Below are 13,248 nucleotides of genomic sequence, written 5' to 3'. Positions count from 1 at the left end.
GGCTTCTAAGCTGTGAATGCTCCCATCAGGTCTGTTCTTGGACATTCAGTGGAATGAAAGTGGGGTCCCATCTGTGGGCTTAGGAGTGAGAGCACTTCTGTTAGACTAGCTTTCTGTGGGCAGGTTTTGGGTCTGAAAGGTTTTGGGACAGTCTCATCTCTGGGCATAGATGGAGACTAGAAGAGTCCCATTCTAGGCAGCCCTACAGTTCCTGTGCTCTATGTGCTCCTGGGGTGTCTCTCGTTAGATGGTAAGTGGATAGAACGTGGGTTCTCACCTGAAAAGCAAAATTTTGATTTAAAATCAAACATTATGATCATTATACATACCAGGTTCCTCTGGGAAGGATTTAGGTCAGGAGGGCTCTGGGAGAGCTTTAGCTCTGGGGTATTTGGAGACTGGCAGGATCCGGTTTTTAACTCTTTTTGAGCCAGAGAGAAAAGAAAAGAAATGGAAGAAAGTCAAGAAAGACACAAACACATACAAATAAATAGACACACACACACACTGACCTCCTGTCTCATTAATTCCACAAGTGTTCATACATACTTATATACATACCTTCACATGTATGTATGTACATATAGGCAGACAGACAAATATACATTGGATGGATGGAAAAGAGCCACAAAAGCCATACCTCATTTCTTCTCTCTGGCAATTTATTTCTTCTTCTTCTCCTCCTTTTAATATTGAACAACTTTATTTTAAAAAGCAAAGATAATTGTACAGATTTTAAGCATTTGTGCATAAAAGTATGTGAATACATTTTTGTCAGTACTCGATTTCTTTTTAAAGGTTTGATAGTATGCATTAAAATCTTACTAGTTACAATGAGCATAAAGTACACGTAAAATAAGATGTAACCTGGAAATAGTCAAAGTTTTCTTGGTGTGCAAAGATTAAGCATAATGGTTTTTCATTTTCTTTCTTTGTTTTCTTTTTGGCCTTTGTTTTTTCTTGAACTTCATATAGTCTGTGAGTTGTTTCTGGGGTGTTCTGAGATTTCTGGGGTTAGTATCCAATTATCAGTGACTGCATATTATGTCTGTTCTTTTGTGACTGGGTTATCTCACTGAGGATGATATTCTCTAGATGCATCCATTTTCTTAAGAATTTTATAAAGTCATTGTTTCTGATAGCTGAGTAGTACTCCATTGTGTAAATATACCATAATTTTTGTATCCATTCATCTGCTGAAGGACATCTGGGTTCTTTCCAGCTTCTGAATATTATAAATAGAGCTGCTATGAACATTGTGGTTCATGTGCCTTTGTTGTATGTTGGAGCTTCTCTGGGATATATGCCCAGAAGTGGAATAACTGAGTCTTCGGGTAGTACTATGTCCAATTTTCTGAGGAATTGCCAGACTAATTTCTAGAGTGGTTGTACCAGTTTACAGCCCCACTAACAGTGAAGAAGTGTTCTTCTTTCTCCACATCCTCTCCAGCATCTGCTGTCATCTGATTTTTTGTTCTTAGCCATTCTGACTGGTGTGAGGTGTAATCTCAGGGTTGTTTTGATTTGCATTTCCCTGATGGCTAATGATGTCGAGCACAATTTATTTCTTCTTAGACAAATGTTCTTCATAAAATTACCTCAAAGATAAAATGTTACATAAAAGAGAAGTTGAAAAATATGTTGATAGTAAGTTCAAAGCATTGTTTAATTCTATCATCTCATTATAAGTTCAAAACAACAGTTTCACATGGCCTTGCTTTATCATAGTGCATACCTGAGGCTTCATCTTAGGTCCTTATCTAAAATTAATGTTTTTATTGATAAAAATTTGTCCCAAGCTTATTTTCCTTCAAATACAATTTATGAAAGCTCATTGAATTTCTTATTATGCAGCATTTACTTACTATCCTATGAAGAGGGGCACATTATTATCTTGATTTTAACTTTATTACATCTTTCTGGCAAAATAATTAAAACCATCTCCTTAAACTTTTATTCCTAAGATTATTTAAATCAAATAAAGAATGCTATAAAGTAATTAATTCATTTATACAGTATTAATTCATTAAAGATCATCTTCATGATGATCTGTGGGACATTTATCCAATAGGGTGGGCTGATGCCCAGGAATTATTAGGCTATATAATAATTGCAAGAAAAGAATATCATCACTGTGAAGTAATACTGGGATACAGTCTCTGAGGACCTGGCATCTCAGAGTGAACCCATCACATCCATACAAAACAGTGGACCATCTCCAGGAAACTCACTTGCTACCCTTTCCTAGATGGCTTTTGTCAAATTAGTACATTTTGAGACTTTCCAAGAACTATATGCACATTGCTGGATTAGGTCTCTTCTTTCACTTTGGCTGCTGGTACTGCCTACTTCCTGAGTTTTAAATCCTGAATAGCACTTTCATCACGGAGTCAGTTGTGGTAAGGTCTGGGCTTTGTTATAATACTACTACTGGTACATTACCAAAACCCTAGAGACAATGGCAGCATTCGCTGAAGTGGTCACTGATTTGAAGCTTGCTACAAATGACTCCATCCCTACTACAAGATGTAAAGGATTGGGAGATGCAGTTAAGAGTTGGAGTCCTAGCCTAGCATCTATGACACAGTAGGCTTCAACTCATAACTAATTTATATTCAATACATATGTGTGTGTGTACACACACACAGGGGGAGGGGAAATAAAGAAGCACAATTCATTTGAAAGATCATTTTCTAATGGTGTTTCAGTATCTCTCTAATGTTTAGACCACAAGCAATCCTGATATATATATATAATGCAATAATGTCACAATTATACTGATATTTATTGTAGTAATTATCTAACCATATACTTTCATCTTTGCTCTAGTACTAAGTCATTGAATCTGTTTGTACAAAGCAATATACCTTTACAACATACATTATAACTTTGTAGGATGTGAGACTTAGAGAGTTCTAATGTGATACTCCACTATTTAAAATTCCTGAACAAGGGTTTATTATTCTAGAGTGGTGACTAAGAGTGCACTGGGTTATGATCATTCTCATAAGAGTGTTCTGGTTTGCTGGGAGAAATATGTGCAGATGTTCATATTTTTGTCATGCAGTTTTAGGTTATCTTTATGAAAGTTTGATAGTATAGTGGAGACATCCGAGGAAGAGCATGTATCTATACAAGGAAGAGAAGCATGTTGGCTTTTACAAGAATATCATTCCTAAAGCTGGGTATTTATATCATTTAGAGCTGTCTGCTTGGGTTGTGTTAAAGAGTCTCTTAGGGAAACAGATGGCAAGATAAGTCACAGGGTATGGCAACATATGCTGAGATGAAACCAGCCTGGGCCAAGGAGAAGCAAGTTGAAATCAAGGCATTCAGAGCTGAGCTGCTGATGGTCCTGATGAAATCATCACAGAGCATCTGTCTTGTAGGACGACTCATTGCTTTCCAGCTTCATAGAAAAATAATTGAGTTTTCCATTGGGAAGTCTGTCCATGAGGGAAATACATTGGGGCACCCTGCTGGACTCTGGACTAAAACAAGCTCAATCAACCAAGATCTAAAGCTCGTCCTCTTTTTTTTTCTTTTAAGCTATCAAGTATTTTATTAATTTATTCTACATAATATACAGGTCATAAAAGGCCACAGCAGTTTTTCAACATATAATCCTTTAAAAGTAGAGGGCACTATGAAGGACAGACAAGTATCAAGATGACGTCCAGTAATGAGGGCGTATACTCAGTGCAGGATTTCTGAGGAGTAACAATGAAGATACCAAGCCGTCCACATTTACTATTCAACTATTCTATGGTTCTCTGTGACTCTGGTCATTTATGGCTCCACATGGGGGTGGGAAGGGGAAGTTTCCCCTTCCACCTTCAGTGTCAGAAACATAAGCAATGGAGACACTGCTATCACACAAGTTCTTTCACGTGGAGCTCTCCTTTTCTGTGGGGACTCCTTAGAGTTTACTTTAGTAACTTCAAATTCTTAAGTGTGTAATACTGTACTCTCTTTGAATAGTAATTCAAAAGCATTGGTTTTCACTTTGAAAATACAATCTTTAAACCTATAACTGGTATCGGTAGATCAATATAAAAAATACAGTACCAAGCTACACTGGTATATTTTCATATTAAGAACTTCAAAATATACTTATCACTGAGACCATAGTCATTGCATTAATTTTCAGTTCACTATGAACAATTATCTGCTGCATGTAAACATGTCTAAATAACTATAGATAAAATACAATCATAAATTTCTGTAAAAGAAAATAAAATATCTTATTTAAAAAACAAAACAATAATAAGCTATTACTGCATTGTTTCCAATTTTATGAAAATGGAACAACCATATGGTTGCTGCCAGTCCTGAGTTCATTGGTAAAAAAAATGGCCCTAGTTTCTGGATAAAGTCAGCAACCAATTCTTTCTCTTCCAAAGATGTCTTCTGGCACAGGCAGCACACTCTATGTTAGGTGATATTCTGTCCACTGATAAAATTATAGACCAGAAACAGTATTGTGTTGCAAACAGCTTTCCATCAGGAGTGGGATCTGAAAGCACAATTTCTTCTTTACTCAAATATGAGCCATAAATAAAGTTACTCCTTAGGCATTCAGTCATGCGAGAAGCCATCTTCTTCCGCCGCATCATGCTGAACACCCGTATTCGACTGATCCCACATATTTCAGGTTCTGGCAATGTTGAGCAGCTCCAGGCTTTTTGCCTTTCAAATTGAACTTTTCTTCTTCTAACCTGATAACTGGAAGTTTCTCTTCTATAATTCGATAGCCCCACTGGATACGTTCTGCAATTAGGCAGCCGACTACTTTTCTGTCATTAGAAATGAAGAGAAGTCTTTTAGTTCTGGAGTAGCCCATCAGTGGAACCTGCTGGAAACCCAGATCGTTGTCAACCATCTCTTTAATTTCATCAACCTTTTTCAGGGCATACTTTGGGTCTTCAGGAAGGACCATTATTATCCTAATGTCAGGATATTCAGCCAGAATTCTTTCTTTTTTCCTGCCCACATACTTTACAGCACTTATAAACTGGTTGTGGAAAAGCAGGTGCTGGGTTTCATCTTCTGGATTTGAAGCGGTATAAAGCATTCCACAGATATTACAGGACACTGCTCCAAATCTTTTGTGTCCTGCATCTATAACCAGCTGTTTTTCATCCACTTTCTCTGAGTCTTTCAGTTTCAAGGACTTTGGAATTGTTATCTCCAAATGAGAATTACACTTCAGCTGAGAATGATTTGGTGATACATCCCTGTTGTTTCTGTTGGTAGACGCTTCATTGCTGAGTACAGTATGCTGCTGATTAAGAGCTGAACCTGGAACTTTTCTGTCAACCTTATCTTGACTGAGAAGAGTTGAAACAGCAACAGTGTTTTCTAATGGACTAGTCTCCACTTCAGACGCTGAACATATGCTGAAATTCTGATCTGGTGCTGACTCACAAGAATGTTTCATCTGATTATTCAGTGATGAGTCAGGAGAGGGTTTAATATGATTATCCAAATTACAATTTCCAGGAGCCCCTTTTGTAGCTTTATTAATTTCAATTGCAATATTATTAATTTTAACTTCTTCAGATTTAATTCCTTTCATTTTATCCTGTTGGCAAGTTACATTACCATGTGGTTCCATCTCTAAAAATGTACTTTGAGACACTGGATGAGGCATTTCTAAAACTGGTAGGGACAAACCAGTTTGTAATAAGCTCAACTTAGGAGGCACTTGAGAGTCCAATTTATGTTGCTGCACAGAGTTAAATTTTGAGAGTTTAATTTTAGTCCAGTGGGAGTTCTTCTTAGTTGAGCTATTTATTCCATTTAGTGCACATTTCACAGGCTTTGTTTTCCTACTGGGAAAGAAATGATTACACTGCGCATCCTGGCTTGTTTCTTTATGATGGAGTATTTGTCTTTCAGCATCAGTCTCTTCCAGTTTTACTTCTTCAGGCTTCTCCTCTTTCCACACATGACAATTACTTTTTTTACCTCTACAGTATCTGATTCATTTTCACTAGCAATTTCTTCACAAAGTTGGAGAATGCTACCTCTTTTGCTCTTTCCAGCTTGCTCCAATTCATGGTCAATGTTGTGTTCAGGCACTAATGGCAGTGGGATTTGGGAGAATTTTGTGCTACTACTCACTTGTGTATGAGCTGATTTCCTCAGTTCATTCCTTTTAGAGACCACGGAAGTAGCTGCTTTTAATTTTCTAATCTCAGCAGTTACAGGCACAGGTTTTGCTTCTTCATTCCTAACAGTCTTCTGGAGACATTTCTCAGATCCTTGGCTGCACTGAGAACTACAAGCAGAAGTTGTCTGATGCTGTACTTTGTGATTCTTTCCTTTGGGAAATTACTTTATTTGTAACTGGATGTCTGTCTTCCTTACAATCAGACTTTATTTCATGCACTTTTCTTTTCACATGCTTTAGACTTACTTTGACTTTATTATATTTATTTTGAGGACGGTTATACTGTTCTCTTTTTGCTGATTGCAAATCCTGTTTAACTGTTTGAATTTAACCCTGAATCTCTCTACTGCGCAAAGACCTGGTTGTACACTCTGATAACTCTTGTAGTCTTTGTGATCTGCAGTTAAGTTGTTCATTCCCTTTGAAGGTTCCATGTGTTAATTTTTCCTGACATAATTTCTTCTTTTTTGAAGATTCTTGTGATTGTCCCTTCACAGATACCATATTTTTATTATTGGAGTTAGTAGTGTTTTTATCAGTTGAACATGATGCTGACCTTGTACTCATTCGAGTACCAAATTCAGATTGATTTATTTTACTTTTGCTGGAAAATCTAACTGGTGCCTTTACAGCATCCTTGGAGCCTGATTTCTTTGCTAGACTGTTTTGAGAATCTTCATTTTCTTGTTCTAAATTCACATCTTCACTTTCTCTAGTAACTTTGGAAGAATTTTCTTTCGATTTCTCCTGAATGGACATTATTCCTGAGTAATGTCTTTCTTTCTGAGGAGTTTTTGAGGACTGTGTCCAGGAAGGTGCAGATGCTAAGTACTTAGTATTATCACTAAGGAATAGATCTTAAAAATTGACTTTAACTTATACTAATGTACATTTCCAACAAAACTACCAGGTTGTTTCAAGTAAGGTTGCTCTTGACAATTTCTAAGACATGAGAAAAGCTGGCATGAATGTTGAAAGATATTTGCTTTCTGTTGGATAGGGAAATGAAAAATTGAAGGAAATTCTAATTTATTATTTTCAGAAGTTTTTATTTTTTTAATGAAAATAAACTTTATTCAGATCCAATTTGTCTTAATTATTAGTTTCTGACCTAACCCTATTACTAGAGGAGTTATTTATCACTGACCTGTCTACTTTGACAACATTTCTGAAATTTTTTTTCTTCTGAAGTCTTCAGCTACTGGACGTTGATGAATTTGTAACATGTCATGGCTAACAGGTTTCTTTCCTTGTTGGCCAAGTTTGTTGGTTTGTGGCTTCTATTTAATCTCCTTCACTTAGTAAAGTACTCTATTAACATAGATTTCCTTTTGTGCTGCCATTTAGTTATTTTCCTACAAGATAGAACTGATGTTTCATCCACCATAACTCAAGAAAATTTGATAAAACCATTCCTTATAACCTCTTCTTAACACATTATACAGCACCTTCTTGCTGCACGGCCGGGGGTCCTCCTGTAAAAGCTCTTCCTCTTAAACTCATCAGTAAGACCTTCATCAAGGTCTTCTGAATCCCCCACCTCCTCCTTTCTGTCATTTTCATGGATATCAGTTTCTCATTTGCAAACAAGAGAGGTTGGAAATCAATGATAATGATCAGTGTTTTCCAGTTACCTCATGGTGGGGTCTCAGCCTTGAAATCATACCTGTTTGATTTCAACCCCAAACTCTTTCCAGTTCATCCAGTTTATCAGTTACGACTTGTTCAACAACTCTGAACAGATACTATGACATTGTTATGCCTCCGTTTCCCATTCTTTCTCAGAGAAAATGCTTGTGCTTGAATTAGAAGGATCAAACATGTTAATAATTGAACTACTGGTACATTATAAGTACCTGGTAAGCACTGGCTGCTCTAACTTTTGTTGTTAACCTACCATGTTTTTTTTTTCCTCATGACAAAGAAATACTCCAAGTGTGAAGTCCATGGAGGACACAGTCCAGTGACTGTGATATATTGAGCACACACACGGTGATAACCTGTAATGTTTACTGAAATATGCCTGCAGTTTATGTTAGCAAAGATTTATCAGAGTGAACATATTAGCTTGAAAATCACATTGGAGTGCCAGTGAATTGTCTCATTGAGTGAAAGCTATCTTCACAAAACCTGATGAATGGGGTTCAATCCCTGGGACCCATGTGGTAGAAGGAGATAAACTGTCCTCTGACAGTCTTACACGTGTTGGGACACAATCACATTTGCATTACGCTCCCTAATAAGTGAAAACCAGGAAAGAAAAAGCTCATTTGTGAAAAGTGTACAAGCCTCTTGTCCTTTCTGTGAATCCCATAATATATACCTAATCAACCATGCTTACTTCTTTCTATTAACAACACACACAGGGTAGGCATCCTTCATAATGAAAAACTGTGGGTTATGATGAGTGCTGACAGTCATGGAAAACTTTCTTCACCATTTCTGGCTATGAACAGTTTTTTGTGTGTGTGTGTGGTTTTTTTTTTTTTTTTTTTTTTTTTTAGAGAGAGCAAAAGACAGTCAATGTTCTGGTTTCCTTTTTGTTGCTGTGATGAAACACTATGACCAAAAACAATTTAGGGGAAGAAAGAATTCACTTCAGGCCAGAGTCAATCACTGAAGTCAGCGGAGGAACTGGAGCAGGAACTTGAAGCAGAAATCATAAAGAATCACTGCTTCCTGGTTTTCTCAAAGGCTCATGCCTATCAAGCTTTCTTTATAGCCCAGAACCACCTTCCAGGGAATGGTAGTACCTAGCATGGGCTGACCCATTCTACATCAATGAACAATCAAGAGACACCCTCCCACCCAGTTATCCCTTCATGACAATCTCATCTTGATAACCTACCAGCTGAATATCTGTTTTCAGGCAACTCTAAAATGTGTCAGTTGACAGCTAATTGGGACACTGAGATTAGGACTATTGCAACACTCAACTTCCTCTCACTTAATGACTTCTTGCTATTCTACTTAAGCTGGCTTGTCCTTCAGTCTTTTTTTTTTTTTTTCCTGCTCCTCTAAGAGTACCCTAGACAAGGTAATTTACAGACAATGTAAGTGAGTTTGTCTCACTGGATTTGTTTGGAAAACCCAAAAACAAGCAATAAGCCTTCTTTGTGACATCCCTCAGTAGAAAGACAAGTGTGCCTATATTCAAAGAAAAAAAAATTCAAGCCGAACTGACTCCTCAGAAGCCTATGCCAGAATTAATGATTTCACTCTTCTCCACTGTGGATTTCAACCATACGTAGAGATAACATGTCACCATCAAGTGATCCATCTCTGAACACTCACAATGGCAATGACATTTCAACACAAGTTTGAAAGGAAACACTCAAGTCATAGCAAGTTCATCATTCGCCAAGGGCCTTTGAGAAGAAAAATATGAACTGCCTTCATAATGCAAAAGAGTACAAAGCTAGTTGCTATGCCCATGAGATCTGTGCACATGCAGGAGGCATGTGAGAAATGGTAAATACATACAAACAGTGCTAAGTGGCTGCAGCATCTATACTCTTGTCCTATAATCCCTACTCTCACACTCTCATTTTCCTTTCCCTCCAACAGGGTAATATATTACAGAAACTGAGAATCTGCTCTATGCCCAGCTTCATTATTTTTATTCATGATTTAATGGCCCTAAAGAAGAATTCTACCTTAGTGGTGACCAACATGCATTTTGGAACAATCCCTGTGAGACTATTCCAGCCCAAGGCAGTGTCCTCCAAACTCCGGAGAGGCATCGTCTTCTACCATGGAGGGGGTGCCATTTTTGGTAGCCTGAGTGAGTAGCTTCCACATGGGATGGGAGAGGAAGGTACTGGTAAAAGATCGAATGCTGCATACATTTATATAAGGATCTTTTGTTATGGGGTTAAAAACAAGTGGAAGTAGGTGCTTTTGTTAAAGAACATAGAAAGATTAGGGCTCACATTAGCCAGAGGATTTGTAGCTTCCATAGCAATATTTCCTATATTAGTCTATCTTCAGATTGGGACATCAATGTCTTGGTGGGCTATCATGGCACTGAGTATGACTCTCTCTTTTCCCCATTTGCAGCACTGGTTATTCTTGTCTTTTCACAATGGCCATGTGCTTCCCTCAGCTCAGCTGGATTACTGTAGTAAAAAACCAATTTATTCCTTCCCACCCTCTTCATCTCTACACCTCAAAACCGATAGATCTACTTTTTATCTTTTCATTTAGTCCTGTCTTCCCAAGAGAAGGATCCTTAAAAACACATGTCAGAGCCCATTGCTGCTACATTTTAGCTGCTGCCGTGCACCTTAACCCTCTCTCCCATTTGCACACCATTACCTCTCCCTGACCTTGACATACTGAAACACTTGAACTCCGAACTTGAGAGACGGGCTATCAGCCATATTCACTATTGTAGCTGATGTCCATTGGAGTGTGGTGGGAAGTTCTGTTTTCTCTATTTAGCAACTGACCTTCTCTTACAGACCTTTACCATAGCCTGTGCAGTTTCCTGGTCCAGGAGACAGACTCAGTATTGCTTTCAGTGGGGTAAGTGGTCTGAGAGCCCTGGAACAGTTGACTACTTTTTGACTAGAGATCACTAAAAAAAAAAAAAAAAACAAAAAAACCCAGAGAGTGTTTCTCTTGTATATAGTCCCATACATATGAGCACACCAAAGTCAAAACAACAGAAGCATGGCAAGACTTATGAGCTGTGGAAGTGTGATTTTGAAATTAGAATACATGATGCCAATCTGGAGAATCACTTTAGTAAATGAGCCTTAAGGAAATAACATGATGAAGAACTGAGCATAAAACCATGGTAAAAAAAAAAAAAAAAACTTATTATAGGTTAATATTTCTTTGTGGAGTTAAATTAATGAAAACCAGAAAGACTTTTCACTGGGCCTGGATGACACCCATCCCCTTATAAATCAGACTAGAAGTAGTTTTTCTGTACTGTTGTTTTGTAGAGAAGAGAATTTCTCAGGCTCTCTTTGACCAGTTGGAAGCTTAGTTGTCTAAGGTTGTCCCTTCCGGCCAGTACCTTTCTCATTGTTAGAGTAGAGAAGAGAAGGCGGCTCCTGAATAGCATTAATCTTAATAACCAATATGGCATTCTTTGCGGCACATTAACTCTTTTAGTTTTTCCTTTCTTTCCAAGCTGTACATTTTATGTTTGTTCATGCCCCATTTGCTATTTTTCAAATGAAAATCATAAGAGTAACCAGTAATAATAGTTATGCTACAGACCCAATGTTATGTTCTATTAAAATTCCTCCTATAAAATTAATCTATTACTTTGAAATTTAAACTCATGTAAATACTCAGGAGTAGAAAATAGCTAGATTCTTTGTTAAACTATCACATGGATATCTTAAATTCAGGTTACAATCTTTATTCTCCTCTGAATCCTCTTGAGTCTGGCCTCTACATTTTGTGTTACTCTCAGCACTTACTGCATTTCCAGCTTCTACTGAAACAGTTTGTTATCTATCTAATGATACACGATGGGTTTCTAAAGACAATAACTTTGAACTTTCCTTATCCAATGAGTGATACACTCATCCATAAGTTTGTTTACTTTTTAAGATAACTCTGAGGACTGAATTAGATTTCTCCTTTGAGAGGAGAGGATGATGATTGAAATGACTTCCAGTTTTCCCTTTGTAAACAGGCATGCTATGTTTCCACTTTCTTCTTTAGGTACCGCAAGCTTCCTGACTACCACCACCCTTCCATTCTTATGGATTGCCTGAATGCCACCATCCTGTTTCTGAAGGGTCTGGAAACCTATGGAGTGGATCCATCTCGAGTGGTGCTCTGTGGAGAGAGTGTTGGAGGTTGGGCTGTGGCCACTGTCTCACAGATCTTGCTCAATAGGCCCAGTCTCCCCCAGATCCGGGCTCAAGTGTTGATTACTCCCATTTTGCAGTGCATTAATTTTCTCTTACCATCTCATCAACAGAATAAAAATACCCCATTTCTTACCACCGACATGATGATTACATTTTTGTGTCAATACCTGTCCATTGACCTCTCTTGGAGAGATGCCTTGTTGACAGGTGCTGTTATACCTGTGGACAAGTGGAAGAAATACAAAAAATGGCTCTGCAGTGACAATATCCCCAGAAGGTTCTGGAGGCAAGACATACAACCGGAGTTTCCTGGACATTTTAATGAGGCTGCCTATCTAGAAACAAAATTAATTTTTACTGCAGAAATTTCACCTATCATAGCAGATGATAAAATCATTGCTCAGCTTCCTGAGACATTCCTAGTGAGTTGTGAGAATGACATAGTTCGAGATGATACCATGCTTTACAAGAAGCGCTTGGAAGACCAGGGAGTTCCTGTGACCTGGTACCATGTGACCGATGGCTTTCATGGATCCCTATTACTATTTGATAGAAAGTTTCTATCTTTCCCTTGCTCTGTGAAAATAGCAAACACTGTTGTCAGTTACATAAAAAGCATATGATAATCACTCTGGTCTTTGAGTGTAATGAAATAAAGATGTCCTGTGCAGTAGAGTTGATTAAGCTTTATTTTGCTGTGGGAGATGTTTATATTGTGCAGTCTAAGAGAACAGGATGAAATGGAAGCAAAGAACTGATGGCTTGATAGTTAAGAAAACCCAGCGTGTGCTACTGCCATGTAGGTTACATAAACATAAAAGGGAAGAAATATGTCTGAGATTTTGTGTATTTTTTATTAGGACAATTAAACTTATACAATGGCCACTAGTCAAAAATGAAAGATGCTTACATCAGAATAAAATTCAAACCCAATGTTTATAGTTACATGTGAAAATTGTGCAGAAACAGAATATCACATTTTCAATAATACCAGTAGAGAAGCTACACCTGAATGTAAATTTAAACAGGAATTCTAACGGAGCATAATCAAGAAGTTCAGATTTCTCATGCTGGATGTTGTAGAGTTTTATTGCTGTGAACCATAATCATGGCAGCTCATATAACAAAGAAAAATTAATTAGGGCTGTCTTAAAATCCCAGAGGTTTATTCCACTATGATCATGGCAATAATCATGAAAAGATGAAGTCCAATGGAGAAGTCTGACTTCTTGGTGC

At 37.6% G+C, this 13,248-nt stretch overlaps 1 protein-coding gene and 1 pseudogene across 3 annotated transcripts in view; one reads left to right on the top strand and one right to left on the bottom strand.

Moving 5' to 3' along the window:
* Positions 1 to 12,635, top strand: part of LOC308424827 (arylacetamide deacetylase-like 4) — a gene marked incomplete at both ends in the record, with an annotated part of 39,891 nt that extends 27,256 nt beyond the window's left edge. The window contains 3 exons of one of the 2 annotated variants that reach the window (XM_080922009.1): positions 9,743 to 9,914; positions 10,639 to 10,702; positions 11,861 to 12,635. In XM_080922009.1, coding sequence (XP_080778135.1) covers positions 9,743 to 9,914; positions 10,639 to 10,702; positions 11,861 to 12,635 — 1,011 coding nt within the window. Of the gene's footprint in view, positions 1 to 9,742; positions 9,960 to 10,638; positions 10,703 to 11,860 lie in introns of both variants that reach the window. The other variant, XM_080922008.1, reaches the window with a different exon arrangement.
* On the bottom strand, positions 4,435 to 6,934 carry LOC308424826 (N-acetyltransferase ESCO1-like; annotated as a pseudogene). Its single transcript has one exon. The product of its transcript is annotated as an N-acetyltransferase ESCO1-like (transcript).
* Positions 12,636 to 13,248: the final 613 nt, after the last annotated feature.

Source organism: Micromys minutus (assembly GCF_963924665.1).
Source record: "Micromys minutus genome assembly, chromosome: 9".
NCBI classification, from domain to species: Eukaryota; Metazoa; Chordata; class Mammalia; order Rodentia; family Muridae; genus Micromys; species Micromys minutus.
This window is presented reverse-complemented; position numbering and strand designations above follow the sequence as displayed.